At 40.1% G+C, this 23,105-nt stretch overlaps 1 protein-coding gene across 1 annotated transcript in view; it reads right to left on the bottom strand.

Annotated features, from left to right (window-relative positions):
• Positions 1-23,105, bottom strand: part of LOC309556020 (dynein axonemal heavy chain 5-like) — a 468,481-nt gene that overhangs the window by 192,511 nt on the left and 252,865 nt on the right. The window contains exons 54-56 of the mRNA XM_082258288.1: positions 22,575-22,781; positions 21,689-21,931; positions 15,757-15,911 (exon numbers count right to left, since the gene is read on the bottom strand). Coding sequence (XP_082114414.1) covers positions 15,757-15,911; positions 21,689-21,931; positions 22,575-22,781 — 605 coding nt within the window. The remainder of the gene's footprint in view (positions 1-15,756; positions 15,912-21,688; positions 21,932-22,574; positions 22,782-23,105) is intronic.

Below are 23,105 nucleotides of genomic sequence, written 5' to 3'. Positions count from 1 at the left end.
CAACTTGTACCAGAGTGATGGGAAGAGAAGAGTATGGAGAAGGAAAGGAACTGCTCATGATCCAAAGCATACCACCTCATCAGTGAAGCATGGTGGTGGTAGTGTCATGGCGTGGGCATGTATGGCTGCCAATGGAACTGGTTCTCTTGTATTTATTGCTGATGTGACTGCTGACAAAAGCAGCAGGATGAATTCCGAAGTGTTTCGGGCAATATTATCTGTTCATATTCAGCCAAATGCTTCAGAACTCAATGGACGGTGCTTCACAGTGCAGATGGAAGCATACTGCGAAAGCAACCAAAGAGTTTTTTAAGGGAAAGAAGTGGAATGTTATGCAATGGCCAAGTCAATCACCTGACCTGAATTGGATTGAGCATGCATTTCACTTGCTGAATACAAAACTGAAGGGAAAATGCCCCAAGAACAAGCAGGAACTTTAGACAGTTGCAGTAGAGGCCTGGCAGAGCATCACCAGGAATGAAACCCAGCGTCTGGTGATTTCACTGCATTCCAGACTTCAGGCTGTAATTGACTGCAAAGGATTTGCAACCAAGTATTAAAAAGTGAAAGTTTGATTTATGATCGTTAATCTGTCCCATTACTTTTGGTCCCTTAAAAAGTGGGAGGCACATATACAAACTGTTGTAATTCCTACACCGTTCACCTGATTTGGATGTAAATACCCTCAAATAAAAGCTGGAAATCTGCAGTTAAAGCACATCTTGTTTGTTTCATTTCAAATCCATTGTGGTGGTGTATAGAGCCAAAAAGATTAGAATTGTGTTCATGTCCCAATATTTATGGACCTGACTGTGTATATATATATATATATATATATATACACACACACACTCTATATTGTCAAAAGTATTGCTACGCCTGCCTTTACATGCACATGAATTTTAATGGCATCCCAGTCTTAGTCCATAGGGTTCAATATTGAGTTGGCCCATCCATTGCAGCGATAACAGCTTCAACTCTTCTGGGAAGGCTGTCCACAAGGTTTAGGAGTTTGTCTATGGGAATGTTTGACCATTCTTCCAGAAGTGCATTTGTGAGGTCAAGCACTGATGTCGGACAAGAAGGCCTGGCTCGCAGTCTCCGCACAAATGCATCCCAAAGGTGTTCAGTTGGGATGAGGTCAGGACTCTGTGCAGGCCAGTAAAATTCCTCCACCCCAAACACACTCATCTATGTCTTTATGGACCTTGCTTTGTGCACTAGTGCTTAGTCATGTTAGGGGCCATCCCCAAACTATTCCCACAAATTTGGGAGCATAAAATTGTCCAAAATGTCTTGGTATGCTGACGCCTTAAGAGTTCCCTTCACTGGAACTAAAGAGTCAAGCCCAACCCCTGAAAAACAACCCCACACCATAATCCTCCTTCCACCAAATGATTTGGACCAGTGCCCAAAGCAAGGTCCATAAAGACACAGATGAGCGAGTTTGGGGTGGAGGAACTTTACTGGCCTGCACAGAGTCCTGACCTCAATCCAATTGAACACCTTTGGAATACATTGGTGCAGAGACTGCGAGCCAGGCCTTCTCATTCAACATCAGTGCTTGACCTCACAAATGCGCTTCTGGAAGAATGGTCAAACATTCACATAGACACACTCCTAAACCTCATGGACAGCCTTCCCAGAAGAGTTGAAGCTGTTATAGCTGCAAAGGGTGGGCCAACTCAACATTGAACCCTACGGACTAAGACTGGGATGTTATGTGCGTGTAAAGGCAGGTGTCCCAATACTTTTGACAATATAGAGTATATATAAAATGTGTGTATATAAAATAATGAAAGGTTAGAACCCCTTTTAGGTTTTACCGCTATCCAGGAATATTCCTCTTCACTTTCTTTTCTAGGCACAATCTTTTATGAAACAAGAAGGGAGGAAAAATCTGAAACAGGGACACAGACAACAATAAAAAGCTCAAACAGAAGAATGGTATGCTGGACTCAGATTTTGTAATGGTCAATAAAATTGTCACTGGGTACACTGGCTTTGGTTCAGCAGCACTCCACAAATGGGGATCCTTCTCAGTAGCAGAGTTAAGAATCCACATGCCTACAATCAAATGAGGGCACCAAACAAACTTCCAAGAGTTCAAGATAAAATTTCTATGATCTTTGCAATCCTGTGCACTTGTATTATTGTTTGTTGTCTGGGGTGATAAAAATTGGACTTTACTGCACTATAGTCTAACACTTTATTTTACAGTTGAGTGAATTGGCAAGGGGTCATTTTATAAATGCACATAACCTTCTTACCAAGATTTCCTCACTAACTTATGGGCATCATATGGGCACCTTCCATGTTGGCTCGATTTTCAGTTTTCAACACTGTCACACTTTGAATGACAATTGCGCGGTCATGCAACACTGTACCCATATGACATTTTTATCATTTTTTACACAAATATAGCTTTCTTTTGGTGGTATTTAATCACCACTGGGTTGTTTAACTTTTAGTAAACAAACAAATTTTGAAAAATTTTTGGTTAGTTTCTGCTTTGCAGAGTAATTTTACTCCTTCGCTGATGTGCGTTGATGAGGTTGCACTGATAGGCTGCACTGATTAGACTGCACTGATCTGTGGCACTAATAGGCAGTGATAGGCAGAACTGATGGGCACTAATTGGCACTGATGGGGCTGCACTGATCAACAGGGCACTGATGATCCATGCCCTGGTTATCTGTGTACATGTCCTCTGTCACACTTGCCAGTTACCTGCTCTCCTTTCCTCACGCTGTGACAGCACGTGATGAAAGGAATGCTGATAACCAGCAAGTGTGTTTATATTTAAATTGTTGTGATTGGACACAGCTGATCACATGGTAAAGGGTCGCTGTGATTCACCCTTTACCATGATCTGTGATCAGCTGTGTCCGAAGGATACAGCGATCATAGAGTGTGCCGGATGTGGACCCTAGGGGGCAAGCAGGGGGTGTGGTTCTGGGAGGACGTACATGGGTGATCTTCCAGAACAACAGAGCCACACTGTAGCCTTCTTTTGGCTATAGTGCGGGTCTGAAGTGGTTAAAAAAAGGGAAAATTGATAATAATAAAAGGCACTGATCCTGGCATTACTGGAAAACCACGATTTTAAAGCAGAACTAAACCCTTTCATTTAAATCAAAACAGTTACATTCAAGGCATTCCATGAATGAAAACTGTCAGAGTTGCTTGTACTCTCAACGATCGATGGCTAGTGTCATAACTAATCACATGTGTGATCAGCCAGGTTACAGGTTACAGGTAATTTGTGGGTGTGAGTTGATGACTGTGTATATATGTTGGTAAATGTAGGTTTATGTAAGTGAGTTTATGTATGTGTGCGTGCATGCATGTTAATGTGAGTTTATGTGTATATAGAGTATACTGTATATGTATGCATATGTGTGTGTATGTATGTCTGTACATTACTTTTTCCCCTGTCCCCTACACTCTGTACATTACTTTTACTCCTGACTGTATGTTACAGTTTTCTGACTCCTGCATTTTGTACGATCAGGACTGGTATTCTAATCAAGAGAAATCACTTTTTTAGACTGGGGTGCCTTGAGATTTTGCATACTTATAAATAGTGCTGGGACTAAAAAAAGTTATACATGAGCTATGACTGAGACCTTTGCAGACTGAAACACGTCAATGCTTGTTTTTGTTTGCAATTTTTTTCCTCATATGATTAAATAAAGAGAAAAAAAAAATTGTTTTATCGTTGCACATTTACCTAGTTGCTGACTTTCTTGCTTAAAGTAGTCATACAATACTGTTGGATGCTGCTGTCAATACCTCTTAACACAAAAAGGTAAATTCACTAAGATGCCAGAGTTCTCTTAACTGAATAATTTTTTCTCTTTTGTGATACATTTTTCACAAACATAAATATCACATTTAGACCACATTCATACTGAAGCGGCACGACTTCGGGGGCAACCTGTGAAGTCGCGTGCAGCGCAACTTCGGCACGACTTGCACAGACTTCATAAAATTAATGTCTATGCAAGTCGCTCTAGGTCGCCCCGAAGTAGTACAGGACCCTTTTTCTAAGTTGGAGCGACTTGTGTCGTTCCTATTAGAACCGTTCCTGTACTACACAATGGACCAAGTCGCCTGACAAGTCGTATTAGTGTGAATGGACACTTATCTGGAACAGATTCTTTTTCTGCTACACTCAGTGAAGAACTTACAGTATAGAAATGAAGGGGTTGATTTACTAAAACTGGAGCGTGTAAAATCTGGTGCAGCTGTGCATGGTAGCCAATCAGCTTCCAACTTCAGCTTGTTCAATTAAGCTTTGACAAAAAACATGAAAGCTGATTGGTTTCTATGCAGAGCTGCACCAGATTTTGCACTCTCCAGTTAGTAAATCAACCCCTTTCAATCGACACCAGCCTGAAGGTAGCAGTGTGTTAAGGGGGAAGAATGTGACTAGCAGAAGTGGTGTTTCTTCTCTACTTCTCTACTACTATGGACTAATATTTAGATGAAACAAAAAAAATATGATTTGCCTAATTTGCACAGGCCCCTACAAAAATAGTGGCAATTTAATTGTGTTCAGATCATAAAAAACATCCAAACATTTTTATGCACCAAAATAAATAAAATATTTTTTTGGTATAAAATTGGACCCTGCTTCAGATGCCTACATTTAATAAAAAACGTATGATTTTCCACCAGTGCTTTTATGTTCAACAGTGAACCAAAAGAGGGGGCCCCAGGGGGAATTTAAAGGCATTAGCCAATCAGGTAATAATGGTACAGAGGAGTGAAAAACATCTAAAATCAACAAGATTTTTATTAAAACTTCTTGATTTTAGATATTTTTCACTCCTCTGTACCGTTATTATCTGGTTGGCTAATGCCTTTAAAATCCCCCTGGTGCCCCCTCTTTTGGTTCACTTGTTGTTTGGGATGTGGCGAATAGCCTCCAGTTTTCCACAACACTAAGCTAGTCCCATTTTTTTTATAATCAACAGTGGTGCCATTGTCTATATTAAATCATTAATATCTAATATATTTTTTTTTCTATTCAACCACTTGCTGACCGCCAGCAGTACATATACTGCGGCAGGTCGACTCTGTCCCACGAAACGATGTAATTGTACGTCGCTTCGCTGGACCATGAGTGGGGGCGTTTACCCATTCGCCAAGGGGGGAGCTGATCTGTGGGTCTGCAGGTCCCGTGAAGACAGAACAGCGGTCTGCATTTGTAAATATGGCAGACCGCTGTTCTGCCAGCAATGAACACAGGGCCCCTGTGTTCCTCCTATTTAGGAACACAGGTCCCTGTGTTAATTCCATAAGTACATCCCCCACACAGTTAGAAAACACCCCCTAGCGACACAATTAAGCCTTCGATCGCCCTGGTGTTAACCCCTTTCCTGCCAGTGTCATAGTGTCATTAGTACAGTAACACTACATATTTTTAGCACTGATTACTATAGTAATGTCACTGATCCCCCCAAAAGTCTCAAAAATGTCAGTTAGACTTCCGATCTGTCTACCGCAATGTCACAGTCCCAATCCCTAAAAAAATGCTGATTGCCGCCATTACTAGTAAAAAAAAAATGATATAAATATCTCCACTAGTTTGTAGATGCAATAACTTTTGCACAAACCAATCACTCTATACTCTTATTGGGATTTTTTTTTTTACCAAAAATATGTAGCAGAATACATATTGACCTAAAATGATTTTACAAAAAAATGTTTTTTATTAAAAAAAATTGATTTTACATGTTTTTTATATTGGGACTGTTACATAGCAGAAAGTGAAAAATATTGTTTTTGAATTTTTTATGAGAATTGTCGCTCTTTTTTTGTTTATAGCACGAAAAAATTTAAAAATCGCAGAGGTGATCAATAACCACCAAAAGAAAGCTCTATTTGCAGGAAAAAAAGAACATCAATTTTATTAGGAAAAAGCATTGCACGACTGCTCAATTGTCAGTTAAAGTAACGCAATGCCCAATCCCAAAAAATGGCCTGGTCATTAAGGGGGAAAACCTTCCGGTCCAGACGTGGTTAATAGTTTAAATGGATACAGAGATGCAATGCATATAGGTCTGAAAATCAATTATCAGCAAGTGGAATACAAATTAGTGTGTCTAATAAGTATTTTATATAGTGATGTGTAGGTTCCGTAAAGATCAGTTTTGTATACAGATTAGTTTTGCCTGCATTGTTACATACTTTGTATAAAGTCTTACATTTAATCAAAGAGAAAGCAGAAAGTCAAATTAGGTTTAAATATTGCATTTTCCTTCAGTGTTGAATATTAATCTGATGTTTCATACATGAACAGTTGACTAGGGTTTAGTTGTCCTTTAAACGACCCTTTAAAAAGTAAAGCATAGTTTTCACTTTTAAACCATTTTATTAAGAAAGCAGGTGAGATTATTTGTCCAAGAGCAAAACTGGCTTGACACTTTCATAAATTCTTGCAACTGTCTCACTGACATATTAATACATGATGAAGGTATACTGAAAATACAGGACATGAAAGCATAATCTAGTTCTACCAAGGTTACAGTCCTCTGCATCAGCATTATTTAAATTCCTCTTATATTCAGAGTATTCCTCTGTATCCCCCATTTTCCTCTCAAGTCTACTAAATATCAAGACATGAAAGCACCTTTGAATTGCAAGTCTAATGCACAGAATGTACACTTCTTTCTAAAATTAATCAAGCGTTATCTCTAGGGTAAAGAGCAAATGTTCGCATTTAATATTTACTTGAAATGCAAATAAAGAATTTAATACATTCTGCTCTAAAGCCCAAAGGTTTTTGCTGGATGATAAAACATATCTCAAATACATCTGTCAAAATGGGGGTAGTTCAAGTTATTTTGACTACATCATATGTATTAAAATATATGAGGATGCCATTCCCTCATTATCTTGTTAAATACGCTTTCTGCTTTGGCCAATCATCCCCTGTGCAACCATTGCCTATTTAACTACCCTACACCACAATATATACAGAAGGTGTGAAATGTATATGCCTGGACCTACTTTAGTAAAATACTGGGATACAATTTAGCTGCCTAGGATATGTTCTTCTCTACAAATTAAAGCTGATCTCCAGGTAAATTTAAAAGGTCACTAGTCAATTCAGTTATGCATTCATTAAAAAAGTAATAAAATTAATGCTTAATTGTTTGAGCACCTATATATACCCTATGGACAAGAGCACTTTTTAAATTGTAGCCCTGGGCATATTTATTCAGCAATGAATGCCATTATTTATGAAACCAAAGAGAACAACAGGTTTTCTTTCTTGTTTTTGTAATAGTTTTTTTTATTTTACATATAATTAAAAGGCAGAGAGAGGGGGGAAAACATTGTTTTTTTACAGTTTGACAAGTGGTAGTTTTTTAAAAAAAACTAGAATTACTGTAGATGAAAAAACAGGATTTTTGTACTTACTATAAAATCAGTTTCTTGGAGTTCTTTAAGAGACACATGATCCGAAGTAAATAAGAGACAGTTGGGTTATAATGCTGCCTAGAGGAGGAATTAGACACTGGCAAACAAAAAAGCAATTGGGCAGCCAGGTATAAAAAGCCATTGGCTATCCAGGTATAACCCCTCCTACTAAGCTTCAGTTTTAAAGATAAGCAGTAACAGGACTAGGTCACAAACACAGAAGGATGTCCATTAGTAAACTCCAAGAAACAGATTTTACAGGAAGTATAAAAATCCTGTTTTCTTTACACTTGATTTTATGAGATATGGGATCAGAAGTAAATAAAAGACAATTGGGCAATCCAAAAGCAGTCCAGCGGAGGGCTGTGCAGCAATAACAAAACACTAACAAGCCCACACAGCAACAATAGAGAAACTGGGGGCTGTCTACAACTCAAAGAGCTGCCTGTGGGCCCTTACGATCCAAGGCTTGCATTACCTGAAGTCTTGCATTACCTGAAGCCTGAACATTTACCTGGTAAATTTTAGGAAAGGTATGAATGATAGACTAAGCAGCAGCTTTGCAAAACCTGAGAAACAGTTGCCTGATGCCAAAGGTCCCAAGAGGCACCTACTGATCTGCAACAGCTGGAGGGCTGTAGTTTGAGAAACCCTGTACTAGAGTGTACCTTGACAGGAAAGGTGAAACCTGTTACTTAAGCCTACAACCTTTAATGATGATCTGGAGCCACAGAGATTTGGAAAGGGCTTCCTGTCAATCTGATGCCTAAACAATGTAACATCCTCCATTAAAAGAGTCAGTGTTTTATTAAGGCAAGAAATGGTGTGATCCACAGTTAGAACAGCCCACTACTTAGGGAATGCCTCCTCAAACAGACATTACTCATCAAAGCAATCGGTGGGGGAAAATAGTTTGCCAGTAGTCCAGTTTCCATACAGAATAGTTTGAAGTAAAGAATGCACTGAAAATGTATTGATAAAGTCGTAGGACCTTTAAAGAGTAAGTTCACTTTCAGAAAACAGAAAAAAGCATGGCGCTGTGGTCAATACCTACCAAGCAAAAAAATACCTTTATTGAAAGCAGCACAATTATATGTCAAAAATCACCAATCCACCAGTGAATCGTAACACAGCAGGTTGAGACACCTGAGAAGACCAGCTTAAGGTACACAGAGGAAATGAATGGCCTCTAGGCATTCAGCAGCGGGGGCTCCAAAGATCCAGTAAATGGTGTGGAGAGAAAGAAAGAGCCGGTGGCATCTCCAGCTGCATTGTGAAAATTACAGCTGTCAGGATCCTTTGGTGATATCAGGACGGGGCAAGCATGATGGCCCACTTTTTCAAATTTGTGCAATTTCATGCATTTTAAAAAGAGGGCTGTGTCCTTTGAAACACAATAAGCTCCAGCCCCCCCTCCTGACATCACCAAAAGATGCTGACAGCTGCCATTCTTATGGTGCAGCTGGAGAAACTGCCGGCCCCTTCTCCACACCACCTGGTGCTTTGGAGCCCCTGCAGCTGCATTTCTGGTGGCCATTCATTGCCTCTGTGTACCTTCCGCTTATCAGCTCTGGTGTCTCAACCTGCTGTGTTAAGATCCACTGGTGGATTAGTGATTTTTGACCTGCAAGTGTGCTGCTTGCAATAAATGTGTTTTTTTTCTTGGTATTAACCTGAGTGCCCTGCTTTTTGCTCTGCTGCTCTCCACAGATCTCTACCAACGTGATCTATCACGGCCTTCAGGGATTGTCCAACCCTCAAACTCTACAGCTCTGTAGTCGTAAGATCTATTGCCTTTAGCTTTCAAAGATTTTTTTTAAATTCCTCACCACACACCTACCTCTCTTGGTGGTTGGCTCCAAATCTCTCAACTGAGTTGACTGCCCCATAGAAATCTATGGTAATGTACTGCACAGGTATGGCCAACAAAGGGAGTCTTGTGGCACTGGCTGTGAACAATCCTCAAAGAAATCTCAGTAAGTATGCATCTGTGGAGGGGGGAGTATGAGATCGTTTAGATCAGGGAGAAGAGGCCAAAAGAATAACTGCACTTTGTCTAAAAGTGTGCTGCCTAGATTAGTAACAGTAGTGGTCGCTCCAGTTTCAAACATGTGTACATCGCATCAGTGAAGACCAATATGGCATCTTTAGGCCTAGGAGCTGACTGAGGCTCCTCAGGCACAAACTCATTCAGAATGAATTTGTGAGACTCCTCATGAAGAGCATATGCAGCTGAGTGTTCAGAAGCTGCTACTAATACTGCTTCAGATATGTCAAATACAGACTCTGGAGAAGAAGGCAAAGAATTATGTTTACTGCCCCTGTGATCCGAGATAGCTATCATAGCAGTCATTTTGTTCATAAAACATGGCATAGCTGCAGAAAACTCCTCCCTGAATAATGCAGAGAAGGGGACCACACCTGGGATAGCTAGGGAAAATTCCAAACTTTGTGTGGAGTCAACCACAAGACAGAAGCCAACTGAATTTGCATCAGGTCCTTGATGAGGGACACTGCAGTTATTAGCAGATCATCAGCTGGAGAGGCCCACAGAACCATTCCCTTTGCATTTAGGACTTGACATGTTGCATTGAAACTTAGACAACATAATTAAACACACTTTTAAGGACTTTGGATAATCACAAATTAGCTGCTGAAACAGGAGAGGCCTTATAGCTGAAGGTGAGGAATTACTAAAAGCAGCAGCAAGGGCAAATCAAGGTAAAACCACATGACCCTTGGGACCAGAGAAATGGAGGAAAGACTACCTCAAGCCGACACTGTAGAATATGCATGCAACACATGTGGCAGAACACTTATTTCCTTAGAGCATTAACCTTTTTGGCAGAGAAAAGGAAAAATAACATGAGGAGAAAATGTTTAAGGTGTCATGCTCAGATAAGACGAAGTGCAAAAGACTTGCCATAGTCATACCCCTGGAGAATGCTCCACAGTGAACAAAAACATTAGTAGGGTACCAGAGCGTGCCAAATGCACATTCCAGGACATTTTTCACCCTTTATGGCACGTGTCAAACCACCAGGCCATTTCATGTGGTACTTCCACCCAGGGCTTTTTTGCAGCAAGAATCTTCGGCTCACCCTCTGCTCCACAATCACCACTGTTATTGTAAATACAGAAGCCTTCTGTGTTTACAGGGGCAGCTTTCCTCCCGGCGGCTCTCACAGATTCCTGCCTGCCCAGCACTCACAAAAATGACAGGAGAGATGCAGGTGCAGTGTAAGGTGCACTGTGATCCTGCACAGATGTCGACCAATGATCTCCCTACGAGTGAGAAAGAGAGGCAGAACCACCTACACTGCCAATGTCAGGGCACTGTCCACAAAAGAGGTGTTTAAAGACCTGGCATTCCTCCCGGTACATAAAATGGCCACAGAAATGCGCACTTATGTGCATTAGCATAGGTGCATAGTTACATACGTATGCCCTTAGCACAGTTTGGTGGCTAATGGCCTTTATAAGGAAGCCAGTCACTCTCTGCAATTGCTGGTTAATCTCCAGTCCACCAGTGCATTTGTACCTGTGATCTCTTTTCTTCTGTGAATTCCTGTTACAGACTCGGCTTGCTTTGGACCTGTCTCATGTCTGCCTCCTGACCTGATCCCTGCTTGTTTAATGGATCGTTTCTCTGCTCTCCTGTGTATGACCCCAACTATCCTCCTGACTACACTTGCTCTGATCCCCACCTGGTACCTGACCTTGGCTTCAGACCGACTCCTCTCCTTTTCTCTGTGCAACCAAAGACCTGCTGCTTCTCACCGACATTACCTGTCTGCAGGCACCACTCTGGTGCATCAGCTGTATTCCTGGATGTACCTCTGACAATCATCCTGGTCAGAACATCTCTGCAAAGATTCCAGCAGGCCATCCGTGCTACTTTGGGCCTGACTCCTCATGTTCCACCTTTAGGGGAGCAATTTATGGAACTTAGCTGCAAGGGAAGCCCTCTCTCCACTGGCCTTCAGCACCAGGTATGTGATAGCTGGGAGGTACTAGAGCTAGACTGGGTAGGTGAAATGCAAGGGCTAAAGCTTGCACACTGTATACACTGCACCCCTGAACTTTAAAATCTGTACATAGTGCCCCTGGAACTCTGCACCCCATATATAGTGCACCCCTAAAATCTGCATGTAGCACACCCCTGAACTCTGCATAGAGCATCTCTGATGCTGCACTCGTTGTGTAGCACCTCTGTACTATGTACGTAGTTCATCCCTGGACTCCCTGCATAATGCACTCATGTTTTTTTTTGCCCATATAAGATCTTTCCACTTCCATTGCCCACACCCACCATTCGATGCAGTTCTGCGGGAAGCATGGTGGAGTTCCTGTACCTATTTGTTGCTAACCTTTCTTTTCATATGATTGTAAAAAAAAAAAAAAAAAATGAATTACTAGAAATGTCATTGTGGCTTTGAATGGGACCAATTAAAATTAATTTCTTTTCATTTTGAATAGGATAGGGGAAGGTAATACCATGTTTTTCCTTGCCATGCTTGTCCCATTTCCCTTCACTTCCTGTCCCCTAGACATCCATACATGCTGCAGTATGCCTATGACACTACCCATAAAACCCTAGGAATTGGTGCAATTTCTCATGGTGCTTAGCTTGTCTGCACTAATCACAAACAAGGAAAAAACCTGATGCATTTGGACTATTCATCTACAGGGGTAAGAGGGTGTGACATATATTACAGTTTTGTATACAAGAACCAACCAGCCAACATTAAAATCATCTGGGATATATAGGTGCCTCTCCACCTCAACCCACCATGGATTGGATGGACACCAGCCCAGGAAAAGCATGGAAACACAGTGGGACCGCCGGAACCTTATCATAAGATTTCATGCATAATCTTCCCTATGTATACATGGATGTGGCTCCAGCCAGTCTTCCAGCCTGCTAAGTAAAAAAGCTTTTCAGCTTCACAGTGCCAACAAAAGTTAAATGTGCACTAAAAGTTAAATGTGCAATAAAAGCAATACATTTGTAAAAACTGTTTTGCATTATCTTGAATACTTTAGGGAGATATCTTTAAAATTCAAAATTGAACTTCTCTATATGAGCAATCATACAAACTACAGGAACACAGAGAAGGAAGTGGATGCCACTAGAAGGTCAAAATAAAACACCTGTTTTGCTAACTCGTGCTGTCTCATCATACGGTAAAACACTCAAGAGTCCTCAAAGCAAGATACAAAACTGTTCCTGTTCCATTTCCAGTCTGCATTAATGAATATCTTAAAGGAGTTAGACTCATTAGCTGCTAAACCATTACATTGCACAGTGAACTGCTATCGGTCAAGAATCTTTCTTTCTCCCTTTACATAAAATCTGTCATCACAACAAGACATATATAGAAACCTGCAATTATCCTGTATTCTGCTGAAGGGCCAGCATGCTCATTAAACAGCTGAAGGCTCAGCACAGGCATACAACTCTATACAAGCCCTATTGCTCTCCAAGGCCATCTGACAAATAGATTTTGTCGGTCTTATTAAAAGTTGTTGACTTCATGCACAAAAGTGAAGAGTTTTTTTTGTAGGAAATAATAAAAACCCAGACTGAATAGAGTACACATTTACCAAGAAGCTATCAAATAAGTGCTAATCACATCAATAAAAGGAGTCAGAACAAAGTTAGCAGAGTCATTACATTTTTTCTAATGCAACAAAAGCATTATTAAATCGTAAAAGACCTGAGAGACCTTGAGATTAGGCCTGCTATTAGCCTTTGCTGTGCATGCCACTGGTCCTGATTTCACTTTGTTACCAAGGACTTAACTTACTTAATTTTAGCCCTTAGCCTCATCCGCCTGCCTTTTAAATTTCCAATTTAAGTGCCTCAGTATCCAGTAAGGGCAATCTCAGACATAGGAATGAAGGGGAGGAAGGGCTTTGCCCTGACATTGGAAATGTCAAGTCCTTAGGAAAAGAGAAAACAAATTTCAGTGGGATATTCTAGTTAATTAAAGTAATAGCTGGCACATTTTGGTGCTTGCTTTCAGTAAGGGATTTTACTAATAAAACTTGTAAATGGCTGAGATATTTGCAAGATGGATAGGGTAAGGTGCTTTGGTACTTTTGAGAAAACAATGTTCCTGCTGACTGTTTAAAATCCAGAATATATTGATGTTATGAAAACTTACTGCTGACAGATTTTACAGTTAAAAAAATAATAGGAAGTAAATAAGCATATACACACAGATAAACACAGTGGTAAATGCAAGAAGTATTCACTTCCACCTTCACCCCCTTAAGCTCAGAAGTTAGAACATGTATGGCCTTATTGCAAGATGTAACAGCCGTAAAGATATCCCGCAATGTGGGTTCGGGGGAGTCCTCAGCTACAACATCCCGGTCTGGATCAGGCCCAGGGAGGGGAGCGGTACTCACGGCATCCCAGGAGGCAGTAGAGGCTGCATCCGCCGGCCAGGGTTCCTCCGTCTTCGCAGGCAGGGCACTGGGATCCTCGGGACCAGGAGGAGGCTTGTGTGGGGTCTCCTTTGAGGAAGATTTAGCACAGAGTTTCATCGCGGCCTCCCTGGCGGAGTGGGGTGGTCGGGCGCCATCTTGGGAAGTGGGATCCGTAGGCCCCGGCGTCTCTCTGCCCCTCCGAGACATCACCCCAGCAATGGACACACAGCCGGCAGGTAAGTACAAGCGGTAGGAGATCGGGGAGGTAAGTATATACGACGGATGGTAGCGGATACTGCAATTATCAGGGTGAATGTCAGGATCAGTGGCGGAGAGAGCGCTCGGCACGTCCGTCTACATCAGCTGCAAGCCACGCTCCCCCAAATGCAAGACGTATAGCACAGGAATGTGCAGTAGACATCTTGATACAAAGCAGTTGCATTGTGAAGGTGTGTTGTGATGTCAAAGTCAAAGGATTACACCAAATTACACCAATACATTTATTATATGTTACGGTGGCAGGGTAGCATGGATGGCCCAGGTTATGATACTCATACACCAAGTATATTAAGCCTACCAGAAACCTTGTAGTGCCATTTAATAAGATAGCAGGGTATTGTCAATGCTGGAGCACAAACGCAGTTGGACACCAAGACTGGATTAGGTTGGATTGCGCACTTAGGGAAACAAGGAAGCCTATGTATAAGTTCCGAAATATGAGAGAGCCTAAGATGACCCCTGCTAACAAAGGAAAAGCGGGGTTATATAAACTGCCAATTGTACAGTAAATGATGTGGAAGTGGAGGTTACTGGGAAATATACAGAGCAGTGACATCCTAGAACAAGTTATAATATCATCACCAGAGCACCTAAGTAAGATAATACTAATCATAGGTGTGTGCACAGGATGTGCTGGATGTGCCTGGGCACACCCTAATCACCCTGTGCAGTGCCGATTTCCCCTGCTTCCTGGCATCCCCCATCTCTCCCCCTCAGTGCTGCCCGCTTCCCTCCTCTCCTCTCCCACTGGCTGCGGCAGGGGATGCATGAATGAACACTATACAGATCGCTCCTGTGTTCATTCTTAACTGAAGCCTAGTAAACTATGTTTGGGAATAAGCAGAAAGCTGATCACTTCCCATTTGTTTACAGTCCATTGCAGCTGCAGAGAAAGGGACTGGGGAAGCTTTGTCCTCAGTCCCTTTCTCTCGGTTTAAGAGCCTTAATATTTCACCCAACAGGGATCCTGAAAAAACTGTAAAAAAATAAAAAATAATATTGTAAAAAAATTTATAAAATAAATCACATTTAAAAAAATAAATAAAAGTTCCTGACACCGTCCACTGCCCTACTGACACTGTCCACTGCTCTGCCGATATACACACATGTGTGTTTATGCTCTGGGGTGCACACCCTAATGCAATAGGCTGCGCACACCTAAGATACTAATGCAATTCATTTTGAGTTTCTTGCCTTTATATAAAACATATTTTTATTATGAGGTCACTAAAGACTTAAAAAACATTTTCCTATTCCAACTGAGCTTATTTTGTAAACTATGTAGCACTCAGAACCTACTGTCTGTACAGGTCACCAGAATAAAGTTTTACAAAATCTAAGGGGGTAGAAGCATTGTTTAAGTTCCATAATACACTTTATAAAATTCACAGAGAAAATAGAAATCAACGTTTTCAACACAAGCAAAGTACAATTATAATATAGAACGGTGTGGCCACAGTGAACTATGGTAAAAAACTGAAATATTTGTATATAAAGAATTATGTTTTTGATAATATGAAGCGTGCTAACAAAGGATAAGTTGCATGCTCCAGAGAACTTGGAATCAGCTCCCAAGTTTTAAAATTCATGATAGCAAATATTTACCTTGACAGAGTAATCTGAAAGCTCTGATATCCAGCTATGTAGGAAGCCAGCCTAGTCAAGCTCTGTTTCCCTGAGCCTCCAACACCAACCAGCAAAGCATTTCCTTGTGGAGTCCGGATAATGCGGGAGATTTTTACCAAGTGGATCATTGCATCCTAAACAGTGGAACAAAAATTAATTAAACATATGGTATAACTGGAATTTATGAGTGTGCTGTGGAAAGTATAACACTGGGATGGTGTTATATTATTTTTTGAAATTATTGAAAAACAGGCATTTCAAAACTCTGGTCTCCCCCAGATTTTAATAATAACTACAGGTAAGCAAAGATGATGTAAAGGAAACCTAAAGTGGATCTCCAAGTAAACACCTGAATCCTAGTTGCTAAATGGTTTATATTTTTGACCAACCAATCTTATGATAAACACACCTCTGCTAGTCATTAAAATCACCTTGAAACATTGTGATCTAGCATGATTTGTTCTTAAATCCGCTTTCATCAACCAGGAAAATAAATTGCGTATTTGGGAACTACACTATATTACCAAAAGTATTGGGATGCATACCTTTACATGCACATGAACTTTATTAGGATCCCAGTGTTAGTCCGTAGGGTTCAATATTGATTAGGCCCACTCTATAACAAGTTCAACTCTTCTGGGAAGGCTGTCCACAAGGTTTAGAAGTATGTTCTTCCAAAAGCATATTTGTGAGGTCAGGCACTTGTCGAGAAGGCCTGGCTCACCGTCTGCTCTCTAATTCATCCCAAAGGTGTTCTATCAGGTTGAGGTCAGGGCTCTGTGCAGGCCAGTCAAGTTCATCTACCCCAAATTCGTTCATCCATGTCTTTATGGACTTTGCTTTGTGCACAGGTCCAAATCATTTGGTGGAGGGGGATTATGGCGTGAGGTTTTTCTTTAAGGATTAGGCTTGGCCCCTTAGCTCCAGTGAAGAGAACTTATAAATCGTCAGCATACCAGGACATTTTGGACAATTTCATTTTCCCAACTTTGTGGGAACAGTTTGGGGATGGCCCCTCCCTGTTCCAACATGACTGCGCACCAGTGCACAAAGCAAGGTCCATATGAGTGAGTTTGGGGTGGAGGAACTTGACTGGCCTGCACAGAGTCCTGACCTCAACCCGACAATACACCTTTGGGATGAATAAAGCGGAGACTACGATCCAGGCCTTCTCATCCCCAAGAGTGCCTAACCTCACAAATGCGCTTCTGAAAGAATGGTCAAACATACCAATAGACACACTCCTAAACCTTGTGGACAGCCTTCCCAGAAGAGTTGAAGCTGTTTTAGCTGCAAAGAGTGGCACAACTCAATATTGAACTCTTCAGACTAAGACTGAGGTGCCATTAAAGTTAATGTGCGTGTAAAGGCAGGCGTCCCATTACCTTTGGTAATATAGTGTATATGCATCTGTCTAGCTGTACAGTGTGGGAAATGTGTGTACAAATAGCTAATAGGCATCTTCATGTTTTTTGTCACTAGTGGGCAGATCCCCCTCACAGTCATGGTCACTATTGTTACTGGAGCAAAAAGTAGAGGTAATCCAAGAACAGGAGGAGTAGAGGGGATATCTACCAATGGGGACACCTGCTCCAGTTACAACTGTCAAAAATGATTATTCTCATTTGTCTAAGATTTCTGTTTACTTCCTGTCATATATCTGGAACAGAATGAGAAGAAAATATCCTTAATGGGGACACAGAGGGCAGTAGACTAAACAGAACATCTATGCTTTCCACACTATATCCTAAGCATTTTTTAAAATTCACACTCCAGACAGCAATGAAAATATAAGAGAAATAAAAGAATAAACTGCTTTTTGAATTGTGACCCTTATGGTCTCCCAGTTGATTACTTTATCAGACAGCGATGGCAAGCTGTGAATACCCTGAAAAATTGTCGAATTATGGTTTCCTGGATCAATATTCAGCAGACTGTTTTAAAAAAAAAATTTAGAGTGTGCTTAACCTTCAAATACGGCATGACAGCTGCTGCACACAAGATAAAATAGCATTCTGATTTACACACCATTTTCTGTCTGTGTTACCAGAACAAAAGAAAGCAATGCAGTTTTAAGGAACTGGTTACATACATCTGACTTCCCTGTGTCTGCTATGCTCAGTGTCATGCATTATTTAAAAGCCGCTGCAAGCAGTGTTTTTGTAAAGCATAAGAAAGTCAATCTCAGCTATTTAAAGGATAGAGATTTACTCAGATTTGGCTGCCTCTAAGCCAGGAAAGGAAATTTTGAGAACGTATGCTACTTTATCAGAATGTTTATTTTATACTGTTCTATACCGATATGTATTAAATAAATAGTGGCATTTATAACAATAAATATGAATATATGTTAATTTACACCGTAATGGTGCAAACAAAAAAATAAAAATGAGCAGTAGATGCATGTGTGATTAGAGTGGTCATTATCCTAAGATTTCACACATGGAAGAGTGATATCTGAAAGCTGATTATGAGATACTAAAGTTCCCAACAATCAGCCCAATATAGCAGCTCTAAATACACAAGAAAAGCAGAGAAATTCTACCGTTTAAAAGTCAAGTACGGTGGGGGCTCTTTGTTAACAAGGTGGTGACTACTCTTTAAATGTAGGCAATGGGTATTTATTGGAATACTTTGGATCCAAAATACAGTTTCCTTACATGCATATAATTATCTTAATGTAATATTTATTCTTCTGCCTTTTAACTGAACTCTAAATATAAGTCGCGACCTATTGCAGATGTACGCCCTAATGTTATATAGCAAAATAGGAAATAATTTGTTTTGATGTTGAGTTTGGAAAGAAGCAAAGTTAGTGCAGTGATCTGTGAATAAAACAAGCAGAAATAAATGACCCCTAATATTGATTTTTGTGGCTACATTCTATAATTTCAGCTCTTTAAGGTTTTGCAACTTTTTGCTGATATTTATGCGGAGAACTAAAGTATTCTCTCAAACAAAGAATAGAAATCTGTGGGACTACCAAAGAGCTCAAGTGGAGAAACAAAGCACTGAAGCAGCAGAAGGGAGAATTATGTGACTTTTCGGCCAACAATTGAAAGAACGAAACTGCAGTAGTACATATTTTTATTGTAGGTTAGTTTATCCTTCCTTCTCAGATCATAAATATGAAAAAGGACTTCCACAAAAAAGAAATGTAGCCCAGTAGTACTAGCAAGTAAAAAAGTTTACATCCCATAGGAGGGACTGATGTTTCAGCCAAAACTATTAAAGAGATACATACAAAAGAGAATATTGGCCTTTGAAATATTATATAATATATATATATATATATTTTATAATAGATATAGATAGATAGATATAGATATATAAATATATATATATATATATATATATATATATATATATATATATATATATATATATATATATATTACACACAAACATATATACACTATATTGTCAAAAGTATTTGGAATGCCTGCCTGCCTGCCTGCACATGCACTTTAATGGCATCCGAGTCTTAGTCTGTAGGGTTCAATATTGAGTTGGCCCACCCTTTGCAGCTATAACAGCTTCAACTCTTCTGGGAAGGCTGTCGACAAGGTTTAGGAGCGTGTCTATAGGAATGTTTGACTGTTCTTCTAGAAGCGCATTTGTGAGGTCAAGCACTGATATTGGACAAGAAGGCCTGGCTTGCACTCTGCGCTCGAATTCATCCCAAAGGTGTTCTATCGAGTTGAGGTCTGGACTCTGTGCAGGCCAGTCAATTTCCTCCACCCCCAAACTCACTCATCCATATCTTTATAAGCCTTGCTTTGTGCACTGGTGCGCAGTCATGTTGCAACAGGAAGGTGCCATTCCCAAACTGTTCCCACAAAGTTGGGAGCATGAAATTGTGCAAACTTTCTTGGTATGCTGACAACTTAAGAGTTCCCTTCACTGGAACTTAAGGGCCAAGTCCAACCCCTGAAAAATAACCCCACACCATAATCCCCCCATCACCAAATGATTTGGTCCAGTGCACAAAGCACTGATGATGATTTTGATAAACCGCTTTACGCTATGAGAGCTGCTCTGTGGCTTCCTCCTTTTCTGTATTTGATATAACTATGGCTTAGGCTGCCCATACATTATACAATTTTCTTGTACAGTTTAGATTTACTGAAACCATATAATAGGAGGTCAAACCTAAACACTTTCAAATTGTATGCAATTAGGCAGGACCTTAAACTACATAATTGAAGGTAAATCACTGACTGTGGAAAATTCACACCAGACCTCATGCAACTTGGATTCTGTGCCTCTCTACTCATCCTCCCGACTCTGGGAATTTGATTTCCAAAATTAAATGCAAAATTTTCCACAGTCCATGATGATTTGGGGAGCCATGTCATCTGGTGTTGGTCCTCTACCAGAAAATTCTAGAACACTTCATGTTTCCCACTGCTGATCAGTTTTATGGAGATGCTGATTTTATTTTTCCAGCAGGACTTGGCACCTGCCCACACTGCCAAAAGTATCAATACCTGGTTTATTGATCATGGTATCACTGTGTTTGATTGGCCAGAAAACTCACCTGACCTAAACTCCATAGAGAATCAGAAGGGTATTGTCAAGAGTAAAATGAGAGACACAAGATCCAACAATGCAGATGAGCTAAAGGCCACTATCAAAGAAACCTGGGCTTCCAAAACACACCTAAGCAGTGCCACAGGCTGATCGCCTCCATGCCACAGCGCATTCATGCAGCAATTCATGCAAAAGGAGCCCTGACCAAGTATGGAGTGCATACTATACTGTACATGGACATACTTTTCAGCTAGCCAACATTTCTGTATTAAAAATCCTTTTTTTTTTTTATTTGTCTTATGTAATATTCTTATTTTCTGAGATACTGAATTTTTGGGTTGTCACTAACTGTAAGCCATATTCATCAAAATTAAAAGAAAGAAATGCTTGAAGTATATCTCTCTGAGTATAATCAATCTATATAAAATATGAGTTTCACTTTTTGAATTGAATTACTGAAATAAAATAACTTTTTGATGATATTCTAATGTTATGAGATGCACCTGTATGTATATGTGTATATATATATATATGTGTCTGCTACCCCTCTTTGCCAATCCCTCCATTGGCTGCCACTCAACCAACAAATTAAATTCAAGTTACTAACCATAACTTACAAAGCCATCCATAACCTGGCGCCCAGCTACATCACTAATCTGGTCTCAAAATACCAACCAACTCGTTCTCTTCATTCCTCCCAGGACCTCCTGCTCTCTAGCTCAACGACTTCCCATGCTCGCCTCCAGGACTTCTCCCGAGCTTCTCCCATCCTCTGGAATGCTCTACCCCCATCTGTCCGACTATCTCCTACTTTTTCTACTTTCAGACGATCCCTGAAAACATATCTCTTCAGAGAAACCTATCTGACAACAACCTAACAACTGTACTTTTATTTTCTCCATCAGCCCATCCCCCACAGTTATTACCTCTTGTATCTCTTGACCGTCCCTCTTAGATTGTAAGCTCTAACGAGCAGGGCCCTCTAATTCCTACTGTATTAAAGTGTATTGTATTTGTACTGTCTACCCTCAAGTTGTAAAGTGCTGCGTAAACTGTCGGCGCTATATAAATAGGTTTTATAATTATATATATATATATATATATATATGCCTCCCATCAATCTCCGGTAAAGACATGAGCCACAATCTCCTGTCCCCAGTACTGTAACCGTACTGTCACTGACAGCTCCTTTGTCACTCGGTGGTTAATGGAAATTGGTAATATGGGTGGCTCATCGTGTTATCACTGTGGCAGCCATGCTCATGTTACACCTCCCAAATTCCAAACCCTAGAGGGTTGGCAGAAGCCAGCAGTAAGGGGTTAAAAATATTTGTGAGTCATATTCGATATGTCATATTGCACAAGATAAATTATTTACCTTAAAAAACACCAGATCCATTCTTGCTCCCCTAACTGCTTCATTGTATTGTTGCATGAACATGTCTAGCCTGTCTGATAGTTGTTCAAATGAAGGGACAGACTCATAGATTTTAGGTGCTTCCAAATCTGCATCATCTGGTTCGTCACCAGTAGCTTCTGGTGCATCTCGTAAGAAGTCTACAAAGTAGGACTCTTTTGGTACACTTTGCAACAGCTCTTGTCCATGATCTTCTGAAGCAATCTAAAAGTTGAAAAAGGTTTAGAGAAAAAATATAATCTTTATACATACAAAGAACAAAGAAGTAAAAGCACGTTTACTATATGTAAAATACTACAGTATGTAAAGTTCTATTTATAGTGGACCTTCCATGAAAATGGAAGGTCTGGTTCCCTCTCTCTTAAATATAAATAGCTTTTAAATGTGTCAAAAATAAAATTAAAACATTTTTAAAAACTCAGCTCCAGCTTTTAACACTCCAGGAAGGGGCAGGTGGAGTTACCATGCCTCACTGCTGTCACATGGGAAGGCTGGGCTCTCAAAATCTAGCAAAAAGTGTATCCCTGCCCACTGCAAATGCCATCTGTCACCAAGTTTTTTCTGACTTTTTATTAAAGCTATTTATATTTGGGAGGTAGCGGGCAATCATTTTCATAGAATATGCAAATTAAGATGAATAAAAAATGATACAAGCATGCTTTTTTTGTTAAATTCCACATAATTATGAACTTTACCTTTTTTTTTTAAAGGAACTTGACACATTTTATATATAAAATCATAAATACTGCTCTGAATGTTATAAAATCTATTCCTCAGCGCAAGTACTACCACATGATGCTTATGCGAATATTATATATATAAATAGTATAAATTTACACATCATTACCTTATGCAAAGTATTCTCGAACCAGTCCTTATCTTTCTGGTCAACAAACCTATCTGCAATCACACGTGTGCATTCATTTTGGAAAAGTGCCACAAGGATGTCATTGCTGCGACAGACCTCTGATGTAACTGTCAAGATCCCCTGCCAAATGCGGCTCAAGTCCCGCAAGTTAAAGATGTAATGAAATTTCGCTGGGGTCGGTAACATCTGCAGAATGGAATTAAATACATTTCTAAAAACCATATTCTCCATACATAGTAAAAATATGGCAATAAGACATCATTCTACCAAGACAAGAGTATGTTGGGATCTTCTTCCAAAGACTGCATATGTACATTAGTTTATCGTATTTTATATTTTGCCTTGTGTGTAAGCTGACTGTACATGTGGGTGGCAATGTGGTAGTAAACATAATGCTGTGAAAGGAAAAGTTAGAGAAGGTAACAGATTCTTCCAGTGATAAAAATGTTGGTTTATTTAGGAGCAATATTACGAGTATTACAGTATTTGTGTGTAGTTCTGCTTGATTCT

The sequence above is a fragment of the Pelophylax lessonae genome (genome assembly GCF_965119305.1).
Source record: "Pelophylax lessonae genome assembly, chromosome: 5".
Lineage (NCBI taxonomy): Eukaryota > Metazoa > Chordata > Amphibia > Anura > Ranidae > Pelophylax > Pelophylax lessonae.
Note: the sequence above shows the minus strand (reverse complement) of the source record. Positions and strands in the feature narration are given on the sequence as shown.